This window comes from Pongo abelii, chromosome 20, assembly GCF_028885655.2.
Source record: "Pongo abelii isolate AG06213 chromosome 20, NHGRI_mPonAbe1-v2.0_pri, whole genome shotgun sequence".
In the NCBI taxonomy this organism is placed as follows: Eukaryota; Metazoa; Chordata; class Mammalia; order Primates; family Hominidae; genus Pongo; species Pongo abelii.
Genome location: NC_072005.2, coordinates 9,304,747 through 9,331,347, shown reverse-complemented (window position 1 = coordinate 9,331,347; position 26,601 = coordinate 9,304,747). Strand labels below are relative to the sequence as shown.

Genomic DNA, 26,601 nt, shown 5'->3' with positions numbered 1-26,601 from the left:
GCACAGCATCACAGGCAGACGTTCAGGCCTCTGGATGGCTGTGGGCGGGCCTGACTGATGTCAGGCCACAAGAGGTAGTGAACAGAGTCTTCTCTAACTCCCCAGGGGAAAGGGAGACTCCGTTTCCCTGTCTGCTAAGTAATGGGTGTTTTCCCCAGGCACTGACGCTACCGCTAGACCAAGGTCCGCTAGGTAAGGGGCTCCTTCCCAGGGGCTGGCATTACCGCTAGACCAGGGAGCCCTCTAGTGGCTCTGTCCGGGCATAACAGAGGGCTCACCCTTGTCTTCTGGTCACTTCTCACCATGTCCCTTCAGCTCCTATCTCTGTATGGCCTGGTTTTTCCTAGCTTATAATTGTAGAACAAAGATTATTATAATATTGGAATAAAGAGTAATGCTACAAATGATTAATGATATTCATATACAATCATATCTATAATCTCTTTCTAGTATAACTATTCTTATTCTATATATTTTTTTATTATACTGGAACAGCTTGTGTCCTCGGTCTCTTGCCTTTGCACCTGGGTGGCTTGCCGCCCACACATACAAAGAAGGCAGAAAGGAAATACAGAAAATGCAAAAACTGCTGGGATTCTGAATGTTGTTGGTTTTTTCCTTATACTTTTCCTTTAAGATAAAAAAGCTTCTACAATGAGAACATAATGCTTCATAATAGAAAAAGATTTACACTTAAAAAACATATATGATGAAAGGGAGCTGGCTAGGGCACGAGGGACAGGCATTGGGAAGGTGCCTTCAAACCGCAGTGAAGAAGTAATGAACAACCTAGGGACCAATACAGAAAGGCCACCTGTGCTTCATTTATATAACACATCTCCACCTCATATTATACCAAAATACATTCCCTGAGGAATAAAGAATTATACGTTTTAAAAAGCAATACAATTTGGAAGTAAATTAGGAAAGTATTTTTATATTTTAGAGTTTGGGGAGACATTGAAAAGCAAACTAGGAAACTCAGAAACCATTTTACTAAAAGTATAGATTCATTGGGGGATATATAAAATTGAATATATATATTTTTGAGATGGAGTCTTGCTATTGTCGCCCAGGCTGGAGTGCAATGGCGCCATCTCAGCTCACTGCAACCTCTGCCTCCTGGGTTCAAGCGATTCTCCTTGCTTCAGCCTCCTGAGTAGCTGGGATTACAGGCACCTGCCACCATGCCCAGCTAATTTTTTGTATTTTTAGTAGAGATGGGGTTTCACCATGGTAGCCAGGCTGGTCTTGAACACGTGACCTCAGGTAATCCACCGGCCTCGGCCTCCCAAAGTGCTGGGATTACAGGCATGAGCCACTGCGCCTTGCCTAAAATTAAATATTTTATATGGATATGATATTATAAACTAGGTCAGAGGAGCAAAATTATGTTATCAACCCAATTGTTGCATAAACATTTGATAGTGTTCATAAAAAATTGTTGATAAAATATCTTCATAAACCTGGTTTAAAAAGATTAACTTGATAAGAGGTGCAACCTGTTGTAAACAGCTTACTGAGGAACTTTGGTAATCATTACCGACCAAGACAAGAATGCTTAATTTCTTTCCGACTTACAGTTGAGGAAGCTCTAAACAAACAATAAGAAAAAGAAATGACTCTGGGTGTGGTGGCTTACACCTGTACTCCTAGCAGTCTGGGAGGCTGAGGTGAGAGGATAGCTTGAGCTCAGGAGTTTGAGACCAGCTTCAGCAACATAGTGCGATCCCATCTCTACAAAAAATAAAAAAAATAGCTGGGTGGGGTGGTACGCGTCTGTATTCTCGCTACTTGGGGGGCTGAGATGGGACAATCACTTGAGCTGGGGAAGTCAAGGCTGCAATGAGCCATGGTCGCGCCACTGCACTCCAGCCTAGGCGATAGAGTGAGACATTGCCTCACAAAAAGAAAAAGAAATGAGTTATACACATTAAAACAATGAAAATATGCATAGAAAATATTTATATTTGATGTTCCAAATAATAAACTGACAGCTATCAGAATTCAGCAAGTTTCCAGGAAAAAGGTTCTATTTAAATAGTTATCAATGGCTTCCCTCTACAGGAGAAGTTATCAATACAACAACGAAAGGGAAAACTGAAAGGCCCAAAAGGACTGAGTGAGTGGAAAGGAGAGTCTGTTTCCTATTAGAGCTGCAAATATATGTGTCCTGTGTACAGGGCTGTAGCAACGTGGAGGATGGGTATAAACCCGATCGATGAGCATCCTGTATCCGTGGTGGCTGAGAACCTGGATGGGAAGCCCTAGCCTTAGCCCCACCCCAGGCCTAGTCACTTAAGCCCCTCCCCTAGCCCTCGTCTCCGCCCCCTAGGAATTTCAACCAAGCCTCGCTCCCAATCTGGTTCCACCTTTAGCCCCGCCCCTTTGAGTATTTAAAAGGCCACGCCCCTAGGTCCGGTCTAGTCCCAGTTCCGCCGCTCAGGCCGAGTCATGCAAGTCCAGTCCAGGGTTCTGTTTCTTCCCTGTTTACTCCAAATCATGAAGAAATTAGGATTTCTCATCCACTTGCCCTGGAACCAGCCTTGGCGCTCCTTCGCATCCCGCTCCTCCCCGCTCCACCCCCTTCACCTCAAGTCCACTTCCCAGGCCCCGCCCCATACGCCGTTTGCAGCGCCGAAAAAGGAATCAGAAGTGTGCTTCTGCGCATGCGCGAGTCGACAGCCATGTCACCGTACGCCTCCGCCCGCATCTGAGGAACATTTTTGCCTCCATCCGCTGCCTGTCCTGCCCTGCCGCGCCCCGCCCCGCCTGCCCCGGGTCGGGTCCGCGGGAGACAGAGGCCTCGGTTTGGGGATCGGCGGTCTAAGGGTGCCTCCCCGCCACTCCCTGCCCGGACCCCGCGCCCGGGGCCTCCCGCCGCAGGGGCGCTTCCTCAGATAGCCCTGGTCAGCTGCCCCTGCGGCCGCGGCTGGTCCCAAACTCACCGAATCGGGAACTCTGGTCTGGGTACAGAAATCGGGGTGATTCTGATGCAGGCGAGAGTTGGAGAACCAATGTCGTAGTTCATCAGCCTCCGAAAGCATCCTTTGCTCTCTTTCCAGAAAGGAAGAGCATCTCTGCCATTCGGGTCTCAAGGACAGGCGCCTCAGCTTCGTTCTCTGTGAGCTGATCTGTGGATCGCTGCGTGTCGGGTGAGCACGGAGTGACATTTGCCTCGGTTCGGTCCCCTCCTGTGCACTGTTTATGCGTTAGGTAGTGTTTGGGCCAAGCGCGGTGGTTCACGCCTGTAATCCCAGCACTTTGGGCGGCCGAGGCGGGCGGATCGCTTGAGCCCAGGAGTTTGAGGCCAGCCTGGGCAACATAGCAAGATCCCGTCTCTACAAAAAAAAAAGTAAAATAAAAGGTGCGCTCCTGTGTTCCCAGCTACTCGGGAGGCAGAGGTTGCAGTGAGCTGAGATCGCATCACTGCACTCCAGCCTGGGCAACAGAGCGACACCCTGTCTCAAAAAAACAAAAAGATAGTGTTTGGTCTCTGGATATTATACTCTGCCTATGGACATCAGTTTGATACATTATATTCAAGTGAAAGTGAACTGATGCATTTTGTCATTAATGATGCATTTGAATCATTTATCTATAGATTGGTTAAATTTCGCACAGAAAATTTGGTCATCTGTCAGTTTCAATCTTTTCCCTTTTTATTCCTTGCAGTTTCCATTTCTTTTCATTTCTTTACTGCACTTGCCAGGACCTCCAGTACAATGTCCGACAGAATAGCATGTAATTTACATCCTTGTCTTGTTTCTGATTCCAGAGGGAATTATTCTATCATTTCACCATTAAACAGGATGTTTGCTGTAGGTGTTTGTAGGTTTTTTCCCTTTCTTTATTTCTATTTCTTTTTAGAAAATAGGAGTCTCGCTTTGTTGCCTGGGCAGGTCTCGAACTCATGGGCTCTCTGCCTCCCAAAGTGCTGGAATTACAGGCATGAGCCACTGCACCCGGCCTGACCGTGTTTTAAACCGCTGATTTCTTTTTTCTTTGATTACTGGGTGTAATCAGGTTTTAGATCATTGCTGGAAAGTTGTACTACTTCCTAGAAATTCATTAATTACCTGTGCATCTTCATATTTATTACTTAAATTTTTTTCTATATTCTCCTTATGATATCTGTAATTATGATTCATTCTTGTTCATAATTTTTGTTGTTGTTGTTGTTTATGCCCTGTTGCTCTTAAAATTGCTGAGTTTGTTGCCGGCTGCGGTGGTGCACATCTGTAGTCCCAGCTGGTGGGAAGCTAAGGCAGATGGATCGCTTGAGCCTAGGAAATGAGGTCAACCTGGGAACATGAAGAGTCTGTCTTAAACAATAAATTAAATAAAAAAATTTTTTAAAAAGCTGAGTTTGTCAGTTTCATTAGTTTTTCTTTTTGCAAAGGATGCTTTTTTAGCTTTTCTGATTCTGTTTACTATGTTTTAAAAAATATTATTTTCTATTTTCTTTCTGAACTTTCATGCTGGTCTTTATTCAACTTTATATACCAATAGTCTAGCCTATTCATACCGATTTTTTTTTTTTTTTTTTTTTTTTTTTGAGACAGAGTCTCGCTGTGTCTCCCAGGCTGGAGTGCAGTGGCACGATCTCGGCTCACTGCAACCTCTGCCTCCTGGGTTCAAACAATTCTCTGCCTCAGCCTCCCAAGTAGTGGGGATTACAGGCACCTGCCACCATGCCCAGCTAATTTTTTTGTATTTTCAGTAGAGATGGGTTTCACCATCTTGGCCAGGCTGGTCTTGAACTCCTGACCTTGTGATCCACCCACGTTGGCCTCCCAAAGTGCTGGGATTACAGGTGTGAGCCACCGTGCCTGGCCAGTACTGATTTTTTTTCCTCTGGGAGTTGATAATGCTTATAAATATATAATAGATATACTAAACCCTCTGAAATTCCAACATGATCTGAAAGTTATTTTAATTTTCTGCTTCTACCCTGCCACATTACCTGTCCTGACTTGCTAAAGATAAATATGTTACATGTCTCCTTATCCCTATAATGTGCTACATTTTTTATATAGCATGTATCTCTACCTGATGTATTTTGTTTACTTAGTGTCTTACCCCAAAATATTATAACATTCATTTGCTTCAGGATTTTTCTTTTTTATTTTTCTATGCCTTATTCCTTGTGACTTCATGTAGTAGGGTCAGGATAAATGTCACCTAAATAAATATGAAATGAAGGAGGTAAGGGCTATAAGGGAAGCATCATTGCCCAAGACATAGGCCTTAGGAGAAGGAGCTCAAAGATAGCATATTTGATTATTTATTTATTTTATTTATTTTGAGACAGAGTCTGGCTCTGTCACCCAGGCTGGAGTGCAGTGGTGTGATTTCGGCTTACTGCAACCTCCGCCTCCTGAGTTCACACAATTCTCCTGCCTCAGCCTCCTGAGTAGCTGGGACTACAGCTGTGCGCCACCATGCGTGGCTAATTTTTGTAGTTTTAGTAGAGACAGGGTTTCGCCATTTTGGCCAGGCTGGTCTTGAACTCCTGACCTCATGTGATCCTCCGACCTTGGTCTCCCAAAGTGCTGGGATTACAAGCATGAGCTACCATGCTCAGCATATTTGATTAGAATGCTTCATTTGTCCACTCTCTGTAGTGCCCAATAGGGTTCTAGGCTAAATCCTGGTAAAACTAGGGAATAAGGGGCTTAAAAACAATTAAAATTTAAGGTATGTGTTCAAAAATGTACTCACTGGGTGTTTGGGTTTTGAAGACAAATAGGCCTGCATTCAGACCCTGCCTCAGCAGCTAATTGGGTAATATTGAACATGTGGTTAATTGACTCATTCTAAGATAATTCTAAACTGGTTGTAATAATATTGGATTTGCAGAGCTTCTGTGAGAAATATTCTAAAATGTGGCCATTTCTTTGCAAAGTCATTCTCACATCAGGGTTGTCCAGATGGCATATATTGTTACTAATACAGCGAAGAATGTTACAGTTTTTTATTGGCTTTTGAAAATGCTACTTGTTCCATTGCAGTGGAAGTAACTGTTAACATGTCCTTGTTTGAAATTTGTGAAGCACTGCAGATACCACATCAGGGCTGACACAGGTCAAGTTTTGTTTTTTTTTTTTTTTGAGATGGAGTCTCACTCTGTCTCCCAGGCTGGAGTACAGTGGCGCGATCTCGGCTTGCTGCAACCTCCGCCTCCCGGGTTCAAGCCATTCTTCTGCCTCAGCCTCCTGAGTAGCTGGGATTACAGGCGTGGGCCACCATGCCTGGCTACTTTTTGTATTTTTAGTAAAGGAGGGGTTTCACCATATTGGTTAGGCTGCTTTTGAACTCCTGACCTCATGATCCACCCACCTCGGCCTCCGAAAGCGCTGGGATTACAGGCGTGAGCCACCGTGCTTGGCCAAGTATTCTTATTCTGCTACTACTGTACTATGCAGGCAAATTTAACATGTGTATCACAGCGTAGCGGCCTTCTCTGCCTCCAGCATATGGAATTCAATAGGCTGATGCTTGGCCAGGCACGGTGGCTCACGCCTGTAATCCCAGCATTTTGGGAGGCCGAGGCAGGTGGATCACGAGGTCAGGAGATCGATACCATCCTGGCTAACACGGTGAAACCCCGTCTCTACTAAAAACAAAAAAATTAACCAGGCATGGTGGTGTGCACCTGTAATCCCAGCTACTGGGGAGGCTGAGGAAGGAGAATGGCATGAACCCGGGAGGTGGAGGTTGCAGTGAGCTGAGATCACACCACTGCACTCCAGCCTGGGTGACAGAGCAAGACTCCGTCTCAAAAAAAAAAAAAAAAAAAATAGGCTGATGCTCTTTCTCAGGTTTTGGGGAACCCTGCAGCTCATGGGGGCAGGGGCAGTGGTCTAGGGCTGAGCAGCAAAGCCTGTTAGCCAGCTAAGGGGTGCAGAAGTAAGAAATATCGGGAGTGGAACTCCCAGAAGCCTGGCATATAAATCAGTGCTTTCTTGAATTTGAGATGGGGAGTGTTTATTCATGTTGTGGAAGATACTCCCTGATACATTTTATACTTTTTGTTATCATGGGCAGATTGACAGCCAGACTTTTCTAGTCTTCAGTTAACTTACAAAATAGCACTCTCAACCTCTTTTTTATGATCAACAAGGACCAGAGCACTGTTTTGTATCTCTAGGGGGACATAAGGTTGTTCCACTTTCCCACAAGAGCAGGGTATATTTGCTTGGATGTCTTGGGTGTGTGTGTGTGTGTTTTGAGGGGAGTTGTTACTTATTATTGATGGGCTGCAACATCCAGGCTCATGAGTGTGGGAATTTTGGGGAGGTCTGGATTCTCATGTCACCTTTTTTAATTCTAACTTCTCAATATCCTGCTTTTCTTCATGAAGGGGACATGGAGGAAGAAAGAAAAACTGCTGAGTTACAGAAAAATAGGATACAGGTAAGTAAAAGGTAATAATTGTCCAAAAGAATATTTCCATTGCACCAGGTCTCCCTCAGTGTTTTAGGGCACAAGCCAGCAATCTCTTTCTGTATTGGACCACATAGTATTTTAGGCACTGAAGGCTGTAGTTTTTTTTTTTCGAGACACAGTCTTGCTCTGTCACCAGGCTGGAGTGCAGTGGCACCATCTTGGCTCACTGTAGCCTTCGACTCCCTGGTTCAACCGATTCTCCTGCCTCAGCCTCCCGAGTGGCTGGGACTACAGGCATGCACCACCACTCTCGGCTAACTTTGTATTTTGAGTAGAGATGGGGTTTCACCATGTTGGCCAGGATGGTCTCGATCTCCTGACCTCGTGATCTGCCCGCCTTGGCCTCCCAAAGTGCTGAGATTACAGGCGTGAGCCACCGCACCCAGCCGGCCGTAGTGTTTCTATTGCAATTCAGCTCTGCCATTTTGGTGCAAAAGCAGCCATAGACAGTACATAAACACATTTTATTGTGTTCCAATAAAACTGTATTTATGCATTCAAGTGGCAGCTTGGATATAGTCCATGTGCCATAGTTTGCTGACCACTGGCCTAGAATACAAGGAAGTATGACCAGCTGTGGGCCTGGCTTCAAAATTGTGCTTATGCAGTCTCCTGGGCCTCTCAGTTTTGTGAGGGGGGAAAAAAATGAAAGGCTTCTTTTCTTTCAGTGTATTTTTATTCATTAAAATCCCATCTAGATTTGACCCTGTGTTTAATGTTGTAGTGATTGCTATGGTGGGAATAAAGTAACAGGCGAAGTTATTTCTGTAATAAGGAATCGATAATGTCAATGTGGAAATTATTTCATTTCCAGAGCATTTCTCTCATTTCTTCAATATGTTCTGGACTTTTCTAGGCCATCATAAGACTAGCATTGGTCACCATCTATGATATTGTGAAATACATATTTGGGCCTGGGCACGGTGGCTCACGCCTGCAATCCCAGCACTTTGGGAGGCTGAGGTGGGCAGATTGCCTGAGGTCAGGAGTTCGAGACCAGTCTGGCCAACATGGTGAAACGCTGTCTCTACTAAAAATACAAAAAAAAGTAGCTGGGCATGGTAGCACGTGCCTGTAATCCCAGCTACTCAGGAGGCTGAGGCAGGGGAATTGCTTGAACCAGGAAGGTGGAGGTTGCAATAAGCCGAGATTGCGCCACTGCACTCCAGCCTGAGAGACAGAGCGAGACTCCATCTCAAAAAAAAAAAAAAAAAGAAAACAATTTTGTTTTCATCCTATTTCCTAGCACAGAGTTCCTAAAAACCCTTGTAATCTCTGGAGCAATAAGAGGGTCTTTTGTGTGCGCATGAGATGGTTGGTGTCTGGAAGCCCCTAGAGAGCCTCACTCAGCATGGGGGCTGGTTCAGAAAGACCCAGGCAAGATCAGAAGATTGGGACTTAAATCAGCCATGCCTGTGATAGAGCCTCCTTAAAAACCCAAAGGACTGGCTTGAGGAGCTCGTGGATAGCTGGACGTGTGGTGGTTCCTGGAGGGTGGTATGCCAGGAGAGGGCATGGAATCTCTGCTCCCCTTCCCAGCATACCTTGGCCTGTCCATCTCTTCATCTGGCTGTTTTATCTGTGTACTTTGTAATGACCTTGGTGATAAACCAATAAACATGTTTCCCTGAGTTCTGTGAGTTGTTCCAGCAAATTAATCAAACTCAAGGAGAGGGTAGTAGGAGCCCTGATTTTAGCCAGTCAGAAGTATAATTGACAGCCTTTTAACTTGGGATTGGCGTCTGAAGTGGGAGGCAGTTTAGTGGGGCCTCCTGTGGAATCTCCCATCTGTGGAATCTCCAAGTAGATAGCATCAGAAGCAAATTGTAGGATACCCAGCTGGTGTCCACTGGGGAGTTGCTTGGTGTTTGTGGAAAATATCCCCCACATATCTGGTGTCAGAAGTGTTCTGTACAGTATTAAGTGACTATGTCAGAGGGTAGGAAAAACACTTTGTTTTTTCCTAGCTCATTGGCATCAGATTGTAGGGAGATAAATTTAATGTGTTTTTTTTTTTTTTTGTCCAGGCTAGAGTGCAGTGGCATGGTCGTGCTCACTGCAGCCTCAACCTTGTGGCTCAAGCAATCCTCCCACCCACCTCAGCCTCCGGAGTAGCTGCCACCATAGGCACATGCCACCACGCCTAGCTATTTTTAAAAAAATTTTGGTTTTTTTAAACCACTATGTTCTGTTGCCTAGGCTGGTCTTGAACTCCTGGGCTCAAGTAGTCCTCCTGCTTTGGCCCCCCAAAGTGCTGGGATTACAGGCTTGACCCAGTTTGCCTGGCAATTTAGTGTTTTAGAAGTATTAAATCTATAAGCCAGGATTTGATCAGTGATGAATTATGTGTGGATAGAAAGAGAGAGAGATTTGTTGACTGAACCCTAGAGTAGATGCTGGGATCTTCTGAACTTCCTATGAATTGACTCTCATTTCCTCGATGTTGTCAGCCTCATCTGTCCTCTTGTACACATTGGAGGAATTGTACCTTTCTGAACAGAATTTGTGGTATGTTTTAGGACTCAGTAGTCTTTGAGGATGTGGCTGTGGACTTCACCCAGGAGGAATGGGCTTTGCTGGATCTTGCTCAGAGGAACCTCTACAGAGATGTGATGCTGGAAAACTTCCAGAACCTGGCCTCACTAGGTAAGAATGGCAAGATTCTTTCATATAGTTGTTTAGAAAGTTATTTTATCTTACTAAATTGACTTTATTCTAGGATTTGGGCTGAGGAATGGGAAGACATTGGTAAATAAGACAGATATGGTCACCAACCCCAAGGAACTTACTGTCTAGTGGCTTTGCTATGAAAATAAACACCTGGGCCGGGCGCAGTGCTCATGCTTGTAATCTCAGCATTTTGGGAGGCTAAGGTGGGTGGATCACCTGAGGTCGGGAGTTCAAGATCAGCCTGACCAACATGGAGAAACCCCGTCTCTACTAAAAATACAAAATTAGCCAGGCATAGTGGCGCATGCCTGTAATCCCAGCTACTTGGGAGGCTGAGGCAGGAGAATCACTTGAACCCAGGAGGTGGAGGTTATGGTGAGCCACGATTGCTCCATTGCACTCCAGCCTGGGCAACAAGAGTGAAACTCCGTCTCAAAAAAAAAAAAAAAGAAAGAAAATAAACATCTGTATATTGAACTGATGCTTTTTTTCATGGTTGAAAGCCTTGAGGTTTATTAAGTATTGAAAGTGTGGGTATAAACCTCAGCAATCACTATAGGACACAGGGAGGAGGTTTGTAGTTTGGACATTTTGAAGATTTTACTGCTATCTATGTCCTTTACCCAAAGACTACCAGAACACACCTATGGTTAAACAAGTTGGGTTTATTTTGCAGTGCAGCAAGCAAGAATACATGCCTCTTACATGTCCTAGTAAGAGGGTGTTAGAAAAGACCTATTACAGGATTTGTGCCTCAGTTGAGTGATTTGGGGATGGATCTATGGAAGTAGACTGTATTCGTTTCCTAGACCTTCTGTAACAGAGTAGCACACACTGGTGGCTAAAAACAATAGAAATTTTTTCCTTCACAGCATTTCTGGAGGCTGGGTATCTGAAATCAAGGGATCAGCAGGGCCATGTTCTCTCTGAAGGCTCTGGGGGAAAGACTCCCTTTTCTCTTCCTGGCTTCTGATGATTGCTGGCAATCATTGGCATTCCTTGACTTACAGATGTATCATTCCATTCTCTGCCTTCGTCTTCTTGCCTGTGTGTCTAAGTCTCTTTCTCCTTACAAAGACACCAGTCATTGGATTTAGGGCCCATCCTAATCCAGTATAACCTTGTCTTGATTATATCTGTAAAGACCCTATTTCTAAATAAGGTAACATTCTGAGGTTCTGGGTGGACTTCTCTCTCTCTCTCTCTTTTTTTTTTGTGTAGGCTTTGTTATTATTTTTAGAGCAATTTTAGGTTCACAGCTGAATTAAGTGGAAGGTACAGAGGTTTCCCATATAACCTCTGGCTCCCACATGCATAGCCTCCTCTAATAACAACATCCCCCACCAGAGTGGTAAATTTGTTATAACTGATGAAGCTACACTGACACATCATCATTGCCCAGAGGCCATCATTTACATTAGGGTTCACTCTTGGTATTGTACATTCTATGGGTTTGGAAGAATATATAATGACATGTATCCACTATTATATCATACAGAATAGTTTCACTGCTATAAAAATCCTGTGTGCTCTATCAATTCATCCCTCCTTCCCTGCCTCTTAAATCTTGGCAACCACTGATCTTCTTACTGTCTCCAAAACGATGTTGCCTTCTGCAAAATGTCATATAGTTGGAATCATGCAGTATGTAGCCTTTTCAGATTGGCTTCTTTCACTTAGAATATACATTTAAGATTCCTCCATGTCTTTTCATGGCTTGAGAGCTCATTTCTTTGTACCTCTGACTAATAGTCTATTGTCTGGATGTACCACAGTTTATCCATTCACCTACTGAAGGACTTCTTGGTCGCTTACACATTTTGGCAGTTATAAATATAGCTACTATGAACATTGGTGTGCAGGTTTTTATGTGGGCATACATTTTCAACTCCTTTGGGTAAAAGGAGTGCAATTCAGTTGCTGGGTTTTATGGTAAGAGGATGTTTAATTTTATAAGAAACTGTCAGCTGGGTGTGGTGGCTCACACCTGTAATCCCAGCACTTAGGGAGGCCAAGGCGGGCGGATCATGAGGTCAGGAGATGGAGACCATCCTGGCTAACACGGTGAGACTCCGTCTGTACTAAAAATACAAAAAATTAGCCGGGTGTGTTGGCGGGTGCCTGTAGTCCCAGGCTACTCGGGAGGCTGAGGCAGGAGAATGGCATGAACCCGGGAGGCAAAGCTTGCAGTGAGCCAAGATTGCACGACTGCACTCCAGCCTGGGCAACAGAGCGAGACTCCATCTGAAAAAAAAAAAAAAAAAAAAGAAACTGCCAAACTGTCTTCCAAAGTGGCTATACCATCTTGCATTCCAGCCAGCAATGAATCAGAGTTCCTGTTGCTCCTCATCCTCACCAGCATTTGTTGTTGTGAATGTTCAGGATTTTGGCCGTTCTAATAGGTGTGTAGTGGTGCCTTGTTTTAATTTGCATTTCCCTGATGACTTATGATGTTGAGCATCTTTTCATATGCTTATTTGCCATCTGTGTGTGTTCTTTGGTGAGGTGTCTGTAAAGGTCTTTGGCTCATTTTTTTGTCTTTTTTTTTTTAAACATTGTTGAGTTTTAAGAGTTCTGTGAATATTTTGTTTGTTTTTTTCTGTATGATATCTGCTACAGTCTTTGTATATTTTTGATAACAGTTCCTTCTCAGATATGTTTTTTGCAAATATTTTCTCCCAGGCTGTGGCTTATCTTTCCATTCTCTTGACATTGTCTTTCAGAGGGCAGAAATTTTTAATGTTAATGAAGTTCAATTATTGATTCTTTGTTTTATGGATCATGCTTTAGCATTATTACCTAGAATATCATTGCCAGGGTGTGGGAGCACACGCTGGTAGTCCCAGTTGCTTGGGAGATGGAGGCTTGAGGATCACTTGTGTCCAGGAGTTTGAGGCTGCAGTGAGCTATGATCACACCACTACTACAGCCTGGGTAATAAAGTGAGATCCTGTCTCTTAAAAAAAAAATATTAAAAATGTCAGGCCAGGCGTGGTGGCTCATGCCTGTAATCCCAGCACTTTGGGAGGCTGAGGCAGGCAGATCACGAGGTCAGGAGATCGAGACCATCCTGGCTAACACGGTGAAACCCCATCTCTACTAAAAATACAAAAAATTAGCCAGGCGTGGTGGCAGGCATCTGTGGTCCCAGCTACTCAGGAGGCTGAGGCAGGAGAATGGCGTGAACCCGGGAGGCGGAGCTTGCAGTGAGCTGAGTTTGCGCCACTGCACTCCAGCCTGGGCGACAGAGCAAGACTCCATCTCAGAAAAAAAATAAATAAATAAAAATGTCATTGCCAAACAGAAGGTCATTTAGATTTTTCTCCTGTTATCTTCTAGGAGTTTTCTAGCTTTGCATTTTACAGTGAGGTCTGTGACCCATTTTGAGTTAACTTTTGTGTAGGGTCTAAGGCCTGTGTCTAGATTTATTTTTTTGCTTGTGGATGTCCAGTTGTTCCAGTACCACTTGTGGGAAAGACTATCTTTTCTCCATTGTATTGCCTTTGCTATTTTGTCCAGGTCAGCTGACTGTATCAGTGTGGCTCTGTTTCTGAACCCACTGTGCTTTTCCATTGATCCATTTGAACATAAATTTTGAGGGGACATTGTTCAGCCTAGTGACACAGGCAGTCATTTTAGATTGGTTGCTGACAGAAAGTGGATAGTATTGCTGGTTGCTGACAGTATTATTCAGTAATACTCTATTATTGAGTATGTTGTGAGTGGCATAAAGTCTTTAGACAAAATTATGAGGTAACCTTGTTTTGTTTCATTTTATCATGATTTCAGAGTAACTTTATCCAAGATTAGTATTTTGTGAGATTATTTATATTCAATAGGAGAACAAAATGTCCCAGTTGTGACTGTCTGACCAGCTTGTAATGATATTGTGGTTTAGGTGTGAACATTAGATCAATTCTGTCAGAGGTTGCTTCCTCCTGCCACCTCTCCTTTTTTTTTGAGATAGAGTCTCGCTCTGTCACCCAGGCTGGAGTGCAGTGGCACCATCTCGGCTCACTGCAACTTCTGCCTCCCGGGTTCAAGCAATTCTCTTGCCTCAGACTCCTGAGTAGCTTGGATTACAGGTGTGCTCCACCACACCCTGCTAATTTTTGTATTTTTAGTAGAGACAGGGTTTCACCATGTTGGCCAGGCTGGTCTCGAACCCCTGACCTCGTGATCCACCTGCTTCGGCCTCCCAAAGTGCTGGGATTACAGGTGTGAGCCACTGCGCCCAACCTGCCACCTCTCCTTTTTTAAAAGAAATAAAAATAAATTTGACATTTTGTTGCAGTTAAACTCACAGTTGTCCATTTTTGGAATATCAGAAGACTAAAGTTTTGTTTCTGTTTCATGGAAATGTTAGTGATTCTTCATAATTTTCCCTCATGATATGCCTTTCTGCTTGTGCAGGGTATCCACTACACACACCCCATCTGATCTCCCAGTGGGAACAAGAGGAGGACCTGCAGACAGTGAAGAGAGAACTTATCCAGGGTATCTTTATGGGAGAGCACCAGGAAGGCAAGAACCCTTGGGAGAAACTGCTTTGGTTGGGGGAAAAAATCAACTTAAAGTAAAAAACAAAAACAAACTTTGTTTTATATGAGGAAGCTCATCTTCCACAGACATCTCAGATGACTATTTTGACTTTTTATCAGTCCTCTCACATTTTCCTTGTTCTCGGCAAAGACCTTCCATGTTTCCTATTTGTAAGTTAGCATTTGGTCATGTGCATTTTATCCAATTTCTGTTTTGTTCTCCTAATACTATCTTAGTTATGTTAGTTTCAATCTTCATAGAATTATTTCTTAGTTAATTGCTTACCATTTTGACCCTTGTGCCTATTAATACCAAAGTCCTGAAATAGCCACTCTGCTAAAAGTCCTTTGCTCAAAGAAGCTTTCACTTTTTTTGTTTCAGGTTTTGAGACTCAACTTAAAACTAATGAATCAGTTGCTCCACAAGATATCTGTGGAGAAAAAATATCCAATGAACAGAAAATAGTAAGATTCAAAAGGAATGATTCCTGGTTCTCCAGTTTACATGAAAACCAGGAGTCCTGTGGTATTGATTATCAGAACAAAAGCCATGAGAGACATTTGAGGTGAGTGCCATTTGTGAGAAAGAGAAAGTGCCTCAGGAGAGAATCTTAAAGTCATGAAATCTAAGAAATATGTATATATAAATAAGCCTAGATCAAAGATTGTGGTTTGAGAAAGAATTTTCATGAGTTAATTTTTTCCACAAATGAGACTGAGATTTTGAATGTTTGACACATACTTCAGTTGTAAACAATTATCAGAAAAATCCCATGAGTCAATAACTCAGTGACAGTATTAGCTATGGTAGAGCCCTCTGTGAAAACTTTCAGCTTATAACTTGACAGAAGGGCAGAAAACACACACATTCACTGAAATTGGTAGAAATTTATTACTAATAATGTGTCTTTTATTTTTAAAAGAAATCATATGGTAGACAACATCTATGAATGTTGTGAAGAAAATCAAGATGGACAGACTTTCAGCCAAATTCCAAATCTTGATTCACTCAAGAGAAATACTGAAGTAAAATCCTATGAATGCCATGAGTGTGGAAAGGCCTTTGTGGATCATTCATCCCTTAAGAGTCACATCAGGTCTCATACTGGAAGCAAACCCTATCAGTGCAAGGAATGTGGGAAGGCCTTCCATTTTCTTGCTTGTTTCAAGAAGCATATGAAAACCCCCACTGAAGAGAAGCCCTATGAATGTAAGGAATGTACCAGAGCCTTCAGCTGTTCCTCATTCTTTAGAGCACATATGAAGATTCACGTCGGAAAGACAAATTATGAATGTAAAGAATGTGGGAAAGGTTTTAGTTGTTCCTCATCACTCACAGAACACAAAAGAATTCATAGTGGAGATAAGCCTTATGAATGTAAGGAATGTGGGAAGGCCTTCAGTTGTTCCTCCTCACTCTCCAAACACAAAAGAATTCACAGTGGAGATAAGCCATATGAATGTAAGGAATGTGGGAAGGCCTTTAGCTCTTCCTCTCACCTTATAATACATATAAGAATTCACACTGGAGAGAAGCCTTATGAATGTAAAGAGTGTGGGAAGGCCTTCAGCGAGTCCTCAAAACTCACTGTACATGTGAGGACACATACTGGAGAGAAACCCTATAAATGTAAGGAATGTGGGAAGGCCTACAATTGTCCCTCCTCCTTAAGTATCCACATGAGAAAACACACTGGAGAAAAACCATATGAATGTCTGGAATGTGGAAAGGCCTTCTACCTTCCCACTTCCCTTAATACACATGTGAAAAATCAAAGTCGAGAGAAACCCTATGAATGTAAGGAATGTGGGAAGGCCTTTAGTTGTCCCTCATCCTTTAGAGCACATGTGAGAGATCACACTGGAAAGATACAGTATGAATGTAAGGAGTGTGGGAAGATGTTTAGTCGTTCCTCATCCCTCACCGAACACCTAAGAACTCACAGCGGAGAGAAGCCGTATGAATGTAAAGAATGTGGGAAAGCCTTTATTAGTTCCTCCCACCTTACAGTACACATCAGAACTCACACTGGAGAGAAACCCTATGAATGTAAGAAATGTGGGAAAGCCTTTATTTATCCCTCAGCCCTTAGGATCCACATGAGAACGCACACTGGGGAAAAACCCTATGAATGTAAGGAATGTGGGAAAGCATTTCGTCATTCTTCATACCTTACTGTACATGCAAGAATGCACACTGGAGAGAAACCCTTTGAATGTCTGGAATGTGGAAAAGCCTTCAGTTGTCCCTCGTCCTTTCGAAGGCATGTGAGAAGCCACACTGGAGAGAAACCCTATGAATGTAAGGAATGTGGGAAAGCCTTTGTTTGTCCTGCCTACTTTCGAAGGCATGTGAAAACTCACACTAGAGAAAACACATAAATGTAAGGAATATGGGAATGTCTGCAAAGCTTCAGATCGTAGGCAACATGTGAGATCTCATACTGTGGAGACACCCTATGAATGTAAGAAAGTAGGAAATAATTGCTCATTGTTTTGAAGATTTGAGGACACTTTAGAGAAACCCTGTGTATGTAAATCATGTGCTAAAGCCTTTATGAACATTGCTTATTATGTATAAGAAAATTTGTACTAGAAATGAAGATCAGTGCCTCATCCTTAAAATAGACTGCTGGCTTGTTGATTACCAGTGTTTTCTGATAGGAACATTGAAGGTGATAAATTTACCTTTTCAGCTCTAGCCACATACTTTTTAGTATGAGGTGCTTTAATTTTGGTTCTGATGTAAATATGATTTCCATTACAAAATCTTTTGGATCATGGAGGACATGAAATATTTTTTCTGTATAGGCAGGAGTGGTCTTTTTTAAAAAAGTGGTTTCTAATTAATGTTCATTGTTCTTTAAATGGGTAGTCATTATAATATTGACACTTTGGTTTTTGTTGATGTTTTGTTTTTAGTCTACGTGGCAGATAATGGAACTTGCCCACTCAATATTTTTCTTCCTATTCTTTTTTGCTAAGAGACGTTAGAGTTTCTGAGATGATCAATTTTTACTATTAAAAGCTTTTATTGTCTAGTGAGTAATTTCATCAGAAATTAACTTAATATACTATTTTTATATTTTGTTCTTTGTCCTTGCTCATGGCTGGGAATTGGATCCAGTGTTTTGGGTGTAAAAATTGTGTTACATTAACTACATTTCCCAGAATCACTTTTTTCTCCAGTTCTAGGTTAGACTTGTCTAAAATAAGAGTTTGTATGAGATTTGGAAGGCATAAGGGAAGAAAAAGCTGTTATGCTATGTTTAGTGGGGCCATCAGACAGAGAGACAGACGTATAAAGGCCTGGTAACCTCTAGTTTTCAGCTCATTTTTCTGACTGTTGGACTCATTGATCAATATTTGCTCAAAACTGAATGTTGTAGCTGGGTGTGATGGTGCATACCTGTGGTCCCAGCTACTCAGGAGTTTGAGGCTGCAGTGAACAATGATCATGCCACTGCACTCCAGCCTGAGTGACAGAGTGAGACCCTTTCTCAAAAACAAAACAAAACGAAATAAAAAACCAAACATTAAATGCTTGCTTGACTTCAGTGTCCTCCAAGGCAGCATCTCTACGGCTATCACCATATACAGCTTCTTGGATTTTCTAGCAAGCTCTGGCATTGCCATTTTGCTTACGTTGCAGTCTTTCTTACACAGTCCAATCGCATCATGTCACGCTATTCACGGGGAAAGATATTTTTGCAAGTCTCAAAAGCAAGAGCTGTGGAGAGTGAGGGAAGTTACCCTTGGTAATTGAGGTAAGCATCCACAGGGTGTCATCCTGTTTTAATGGAGAAAGATTTATACTTTATACTTGACACCTTTAAACAGAAAATATTTTACTGCTTTTTTTTTTTAATGTAAGAAGATGAATTGCTTCAGGTACCTTTAGCTACAGTATTATATTTTCCCTTTAAAAGTATAATCTACTACTATGATATTTCCCTCCTATTATATTTTCCCTTTAAAAGTACAACTCTACTATTTCCCCTTAATCACTTTTTATTTTATTATATTATACATACGCTAACATGCATGAAGTGTGCTCATCTTCAATGTACAGCTTAATGAAATTTCATGTATGTATATGTCCTGGTAAACAGAGAACATTTCCAAGACTTTAGGAAGTTCCTTCATCCTCTTTCTCAGTGATTAATTACTCCACAGGGCAACCACAATTTTGACTCTTACTATAATTGACTTGGTGTGCTTGTTCTTGATTTTCATCCAAATGTTAAAATACAATATGTACAGTTATGTGTTTTGACTTCTTTTGCTCAACATAATGTGTAGTTTGACTTTTAATTGTTCTTTTGATAGATGTATGGGCTTATTTACCTTGGTATGTGCTATATGTGCAGGAATGAATTTACTGAATCATAGGGTAGACTTTAAGTTTAGTTTTGGTAGGTATTGCAGTTTTCAAAAAATATTGATTCCACTAATAATCCCCAAAACAATGCATGAAAGTTCCAGTTGTTTCACACACCTGTCCAGCACTTTCTGATTATAGTCATCCAGCAGAGAGTGTGCATTTACCTGATGTGTAATGATTTTGAGTACTTTTCGATGTGCTTATTGGCTATTGGGATTTTTTTTTGTGGGGGCACCTGTTGAAACATTTCACCCATCTATGATTTCTTTTCTTTTTTTTCTTTTTTTTTTTTTGAGACGGACTCTTGTGCCCAGGTTGGAGTGCAGTGGTGTAATCTTGCTCACTGCAATCTCTGCTTTCTGGGTTCAAGTGACTCTCCTGTCTCAGCCTCCTGAGTAGCTGGGATTACAGGCGTGTGCCACCACACCTGGCTAATTTTTGTATTTTTTAGTAGAGATGGGGTTTCACCATGTTGGCCAGGTTGGTCTTGAGCTCCTGACCTCAGGTGATCCGCCCACCTTGGCCTCCCAAAGTGCTGGGATTATAGGTGTGAGCCACCACACCCAGACTTATGGTTCCTTTTAAAAAAAAAATTGAAAGATTTCCTTCTGGTTACTTGTCCTTTATTGTATGTATGTATATCTATATCTAGGTACACATGCATAGATATGTATAAACCATGTATCATATATTACATATATACATAAAATATGTATATTATATATACATACATTACAGATAAACATTTCCTAATCTCTGTCTTGTCTTTTCACTCTTTAAAGGAAATTTGTTGGTTTAAATAATTTATTACTAAAAAGACCTCGAGTATAACGAGCTTCAGACATGGCTAAATCCTGGGGCTAAAAAAGTGTTATCAGTTGAATTCTGTCTCCCTGTCTTGGCTGTGCATCCTCCTGCATTAGCATTTCTTCCAAGCAGATTGTCTCTTCATAGATGGCCCCAGAAACTCTGGCTACTTTCTTCCCAACTTAAAGTCTCAGGGAGAAAAGAGTGATTGTCTTTTTGAACAGTTCCAATATGATGATCAGAATTCAATCTAGTTGGCTCTGACTGGCTCACTTGCCCACTGTACTCTGGTCACTGGCCTGGGGAATGTAATACTCTCATTTGCTTAGGGTTAGTGCCCGCGCTTATCCAGAAACTGGATTAGAGTCTGCACTGACTGAATCATAGAGTCCTGGAAGTTTTGGGGCATATGCAGAGGGGAGGAGGCAGGAGTGGGCAGGTAGGATCTAAAAGCAGTGGTAATATTGTTAGCTGTTATGTTGGTCTTAGCAGCAAGTGGGAACTGTGAAGTCTGGGAACTCAGCCAGGGTTAGGTAGTTCCTAGATAGCATTTTAGAAAGGTCAGGTGTCATCCGTTAACATGTGTTTAGATTGCTAAAGATTGCTGCTTGGCCGGGCACAGTGGCTCAACGCCTGTAATCCCAGCATTTTGGGAGGCCGAGGCAGGCGGATCACCTGAGGTCAGGAGTTTAAGACCAGCCTGGCCAACATGGTGAAACCCTGTCTCTACTAAAAAAATTAGCCAGGCGTGGTGGCCTGTGCCTATAATCTCAGCTACTCAGGAGGCTGGGGCAGGAGAATCACTTGAACCTGGGAGGTGGAGGTTGCCGGTAGCCAAGATTGTGCCAGTGCACTCCAGCCTGGGCAACAGAGTGAGACTCCGTGTCAAAAAAAAAAAAAAAAAAAGATTACTGCTTAATCTTTAATGAGCATAAAGATCAACTTGAGATCTGACACCTGTTTAAGAATTATTTGCCTGGACCAAGAAAATGAATCTTTTCTCCTATGTTTCCTTCTAGATTCTTTATTGTTTTTTTATGTAGGTCTGTGATCTACTTTGACTAATTTTTTGTAGCGCGTGAGGTAGGATCAAGGTGTGTGTATATAGATTTATCAAAGAGACCGTGGTTTCCTCTCGGCCGAGCCAATCTCTGCCTCTTGGTTCATTTGTCTTTTCTTGCATCAATACCATACTATCTTAATTTATGTTGCTTTGTAATATTTTTGGAAATCTAGTAGTGAAAGCCTTCCAACTTTTTTATTCTTTAAGATGGTCTTGCCTTCTCTGTTCCCCATGTTTTCTAAATTAATTTTGGAATCTCAGGATTAATGTTCACAAATGAATTTTTGGTACTATGCCTGTAATTACATTGATTTTATCAAATAACCTGAGGATAATTGACATCTTTACAATATCGAGTTTTCCAGTTGATGAATATGGTATAATTGTCCATTTACCAAGGTTGTCTTTAACTTTTCTCAAGAGTGTTTTATAGTTTTCATTGTAAAAATCTTGATTCATTTAATTTATTTCTAGTATATTTTGCTTTGTATTTTTTATTTGTTTTTCAATGTTTTTGGCTAGTACGTAGAATTGCAATATCTTTTTGTATATTGACTTTATAGCTGGTGACATTTATAAATTCAATTATTTATTCCAATACTTTGTGGATTTTGGATTTTCTATATATATATAATCCTGTTGATACCAATAAAAGAAAGTCTTACCTAAGGTCTAAACTTTATTTTTTGCTTATTTTTCTTGCCTTATTTCTTTAGAGTAATGAATAGAAATGATGAAAGTGAATATCTTTGCCTTGTTTCTGAACTTAGGGAAATGTTTTTAATATTTCACCATTGAGTATGATACTACCTAGAAGTTTTTTATAAATAACCCTTATCAAATTAAGGGAATTCTGTTTTATTCTTGGATTGTCAAGATTGTTTTGTAAAAATCATGAATGGACATTAGATTTTATCTAGTGCCTTCTCTGCATGTATCAGAGTCTTTAAGAAATCCTTGTCAATCCTGAGAGATCTGGAAAAAAAAATTCTTAAATCTGTTAATAAGGTGAATTATATATTCCTTGATTTTCATATGGTAAAACAACATCTATTACTGGAATAAACCACACTTGGATATGGTTTATTAGCCTTTTCATTTTTGCTAGATTCAATGTTACTTTAAAAAAAGTATTTCTGTGTCTATGTTAATGAGAAGGTTGTCCTGTGATTTCTTTTATCATAATATACTTGTCTGTTTTGTATCAGGTTTATATTGTCTCATAAAAGTTGAAAACTATTCTGAAAGGCAGTATAAAATCACAGCTCACTGCAGCCTCGACCTCCTGGACTCAAGTGACTCTCTTGCCTCAGCCTCCTGAATAGCTGTGACTACAGGCACACACCACCATACCCAGCTTTTTTTTTTTTTTTTTTTGTAGAGATGGGGTTTCACCATGTTGCCCAGGCTAGTCTTGAGCTCCTAGGCTCAAGTGATCTGCCCACCTTGGCCTCTCAAAATACTAGGTTTACAGATGTAAGCCACCATGCCTGGTTGTGACCTTTCTTTCAATAGATCCTTTTTTTCTTTCTCCTTCAGAAGGTAGTTTCATCCCATGGTCCAAGTACCTTGACTTTCACTACCACATTCTAGAAAATTAATGCCCCCATTTCCTCACTCCTTGTATATTCATGCCCTTTGCTATGTGACTTGTTTTGGGCAATGGAACGTTAACCAGTAAAATATGAACAGAGGCTTTAAACATGCTTATGTAGTTGGGTTTGCTAACTTTAGCACTTCTGGCACTGCTACAGACACAAGAGTAGCTAAATGGTTCAGTGGAGCCCAATGCAGACCAACTCCCAGATTTGTGAGCTAAATAACATACTTGATGTTTTTGCCTCTGGGATTTTTGTGATCATTTGTTAGGCAGCACATTGGAGCAATAGCTAACTGATACACGCATCGGCTAACAACTCCCAAATTCAAATCATGGCTCAGACTCCTCCTCTGAGCTCCAAACATATATTTGCATGGCCGATAATCATCTTCAAAATAACATGCCCCAAATAGAACTTTTCTTTAGCAAGTTACCCTTATCATACCTGTTCCACCCTTATAAATGACACTGTACTTCCAACTCAAATTTATGACTAGTCCTGGATTGCTTCCTTTCCTTTATGGTGACAGACACCTCATAGTGACTCAAACATTTGTAAAATGAATGAGTACAGTTATCTAAATGTTCTGCTACTAGGATATATAGGACACAGTATTCTGGTCAGATCTGTCTTCAAATTCACTACCCACACTAAGTCTTTTGAAATACGATAAAACTTCTAAACCCAGCACCCTACTCTAAGAGGCCCAAAGTACCCAGAGAAGCTTCTCAATTAATTGTGTTTCTGTTATCTTCCTCAATCATAAAATTTTTGGCTAATATGTAAAAATCTGAAAGGTGTTAAAAAAATAAGGAATAAGAACCAGTCTATGTTTAGCCTTGGGCAGATAGATTATCAACATTGGCTATAAATTAAAGCCACTCAGTATCACCAGAAATGCATATAGGAAGTGATACTAGCATGGCTGGGGTGGAAGCAGGGACTATATCCTTTCTGTGGGATCAGAAACACTTCTTCCACTATCCTAAGTTCTTATTTTATTTAATTAATTTTTTTTTTGAGATGGAGTCTCACTCTGTCTCCAGGCTGGAGTGCAGTCGCGTGAGCTCGGCTCACTGCAACCTCCACCTCCCAGGTTCAAGGGTTTCTCCTGTCTCAGCCTCCCGAGTAGCTGGGATTACAGGCGCATGCCACCACACCCAGTTAATTTTTGTATTTTTAGTAGAGACAGGGTTTCACCATGTTGGCCAGGATGGTCTCGATCTCCTAACCTTGTGATCCACCCGTCTCGGCCTCCCAAAGAGTTATTATTATTACTATTATTATTATTTTTGAGATGGAGTCTTGCTCCGTCACCCAGGCTGGAGTGCAGTGGCAAGATCTCAGCTCACTACAACCTCTGCCTTCTGGGTTCAAGTGATTCTCCTGCTTCAGCCTCCTGAGTAGCTGGGATTACAGGTGCACACCACACCTAGCTAAATTTTGTATACTTTCTTTAGTAGAAACGTGGCTGGTAACACAAGGCTATATTCACACAAGTGCATAAAATGGTCAGGAGGTAGAGAAAAGACTTTTCTGGGACCCCTTGACATGGGAGCCTCATGTACTCTGGTTCCAAGACCTGGTAATGGAGTCCTAACGGGCTATAGTTAGATTGTGAGGATATGGAAATACAATTGTTGATGGGATTATGGTGCATATTTGAAAATTAGTATTTATTATTATTTTGAGACAGGGTCTCACTCTGTCGCCCAGGCTGGAATGCAGTGGTGTGATTATAGCTCACTGCAGCCTGGAACTTCTGGGCTTAAGTGATCCTCCCAAGTGGCTAGGACTACAGGCACACACCACCATAACTGACTAATTTTTTACTTTTTTTTTTTGTAGAGATGGGGTCTTGCTATGTTGTCCAGGCTGGAAGACCTGGATTCAAGTGATCCTTCCACCTCAGCCTCCCAAAGTGCTGGGATCATAGGCATGATGTGAGCCACCATGGCTAAGGAATTTTCAAGTGTACAAGACATTATTATTAACTATAGTCACCATACAGTACAATCAAAGTCCAGAAATTTTCTTCCTAACTGAAATTTTGCACCCTTTGACCAACATCTTCCCATTTCTCCACCCCATCCTTCAGCCCGTGGTATCCACCATTTTACTCTCTGCTGCCAAGAGTTTGACTTTTTTGATTCCACATATCAGTGAGATCATGCAGTATTTATTATCATTTTTATTTCAATAGGTTTTTCGGGAACAAGTGGTGTTTGGTTACATGAATAAGTTCTTTAGCGGTGATTTCTGAGATTTTGGTGCACCCATCACCCGAGCAGTGTACACTGTTACCCAATGTGTAGTCTTTTATCTCTCACCCCTCCCACACTTTCCCCCGAGTCCTCAGAGTCCAATGTATCATTCTTATGTTTTCATGTACTCATAGCTTAGCTCCTGATCATACAGTATTTATCTTTCTGTTCCTGTCTAGTATGTGAGGTGATGGGTATGTTAATTAGCTTTATTTCATCATTCTATAATGTATACATATAACACAACACATAGTACCCCTTAAATATATATAATTATTTGTTGATTAAAAATTTTAAAAAGAGGAACAAAAGTGGAGGCATCACACGTCATGATTTCATTGCTATATTACAAAACTACTGAATCAAAACAGTATGTTAGTGCCATAATAGCAGACACATAGACCAATGGAACACAATAGAGAGCCCAGAAATAACTCCATGTATGTGCACTCAACTATTTTTCAACAAAGACACTAAGAATACCCAATGGGGAAAGGATAGTCTTTTCAGTAAATGGTGGCATGAAAACTGGATATCCATATGCAAAAAAGAAAAAAAAAAAGAAATTTGACTCATATACAAAAATCAATTAAAAATGCATGAAAAATTTAAATATAAGACATGAAGCCATAAACCTTCTCAAAAATATATATATAGGGAAAAAGCTCCTTGACATTGGCCTCAGTAATGATTGTTTGCATTTGATCCCAAAAGCAACATGGAGCTGGGCATGATAGCTCACACTTGTAATCCCAGCACTTTGGGAGGCCAAGGCAGGAGGATTGCATGAGGCCAGGAGTTTGAGACCAACCTGGGCAACATAGTAAGACCCACATTGCTATTAAAAGTAAATAAATAAATAAAAGCAATATGGTTGAACCTTGAGAACATTATGCTAAGTGAAATAAACCAGACGCAAAATGACAAATATTGTATGATTCCACTTATATGAGGAAACATGAACAGAGAATTCATAGACACAGAAGGAGCAATAGAGGTTGCCAGGGCCTGGAAGCAGAGGAGAATGGGAGGTATTATTTCATGCGTATAGGGTTTCCATTCAGAAATGATGAAAAAGAATGGAAGATGGATAGTAGTAATGGTGCACACCATTGTGAATGTACATAGTGCCACTGAGTCTCTTTTTTTTTTTTTTTTTTTTTTTTTTTGAGATGGAGTCTCACTCTGTCGCCCAGGCTGGAGTGCAGTGGCGTGATCTCGGCTCACTACAACCTCCGCCTCCCGGATTTAAGCGATTCTCCTGCCTCAGCCTCCCTAGTAGCTAGGATTACAGGTGCACACCACCACACCTGGCTAATTTTTGTATACTTTTTTTTTTAGTAGAAACATGGTTTCACCATGTTGGTTAGGCTGGTCTCAAACTCCCAAACTCAGGTGATCTACCCACCTCAGCCTCCCAAAGTACTGGGATTACAGGCATGAGCCATTGTGCCCAGCAATGTGCTGCTGAGTCTTACACTTAAAATGGTCAATTTTGTTATACATATTTTACCACAATAAAAATATTAATAAAGGCCAGGTGTGGTAGCTCATGCCTGTAATTCCAGCACTTTGGGAGGCTGAGACAGAAGAATTACGTGAGGCCACAAATTCTAGACAGTCTGGGCAACATAATGATGTCCTGTCTCTACAAAAAAATTAAAAAAATTAGTGGGGCATGGGGGCACAGCCTGTACTCCCAGCTACTTGGAAGGCTGAGGTGAGAGGATAAGTTAAGCTGGGGAATTTGAGGCTGCAGTGAGCTGAGATCACGCCACTGCACTCCAGCCTTGACAAGAGTGAGACCTTGTCTCAAAAA

At 41.5% G+C, this 26,601-nt stretch overlaps 1 protein-coding gene across 2 annotated transcripts; it reads left to right on the top strand.

Annotated features, from left to right (window-relative positions):
* The first annotated feature begins 3,033 nt into the window (after positions 1–3,033).
* Positions 3,034–23,295, top strand: ZNF699 (zinc finger protein 699). 2 transcript variants are annotated; one of them, XM_024237316.3, is made up of 6 exons: positions 3,034–3,155; positions 7,367–7,419; positions 9,972–10,098; positions 14,536–14,646; positions 15,046–15,229; positions 15,587–23,293. In XM_024237316.3, the coding sequence occupies exons 2-6, from the start codon at positions 7,372–7,374 to the stop codon at positions 17,043–17,045; spliced, it is 1,929 nt and encodes a 642-aa protein (XP_024093084.2). In that variant the 5' UTR covers positions 3,034–3,155; positions 7,367–7,371; the 3' UTR covers positions 17,046–23,293. The 2 variants fall into 2 exon arrangements, with proteins under 2 accessions (XP_024093084.2, XP_009251007.3); XM_009252732.4 differs by lacking the exons at positions 3,034–3,155; positions 7,367–7,419; positions 9,972–10,098 and having other exon boundaries at positions 14,553–14,834; positions 15,587–23,295.
* Positions 23,296–26,601: the final 3,306 nt, after the last annotated feature.

Bases quoted from the DNA above. Each gene is read 5' to 3' on its own strand.
- ZNF699 (XM_024237316.3), top strand. From the start codon at position 7,372: ATGGAGGAAGAAAGAAAAACTGCTGAGTTACAGAAAAATAGGATACAG. The intron at 7,420-9,971 runs GTAAGTAAAAGG...GGTATGTTTTAG, and splicing joins TACAGAAAAATAGGATACAG to GACTCAGTAGTCTTTGAGGA. The intron at 10,099-14,535 runs GTAAGAATGGCA...CTGCTTGTGCAG, and splicing joins CCAGAACCTGGCCTCACTAG to GGTATCCACTACACACACCC.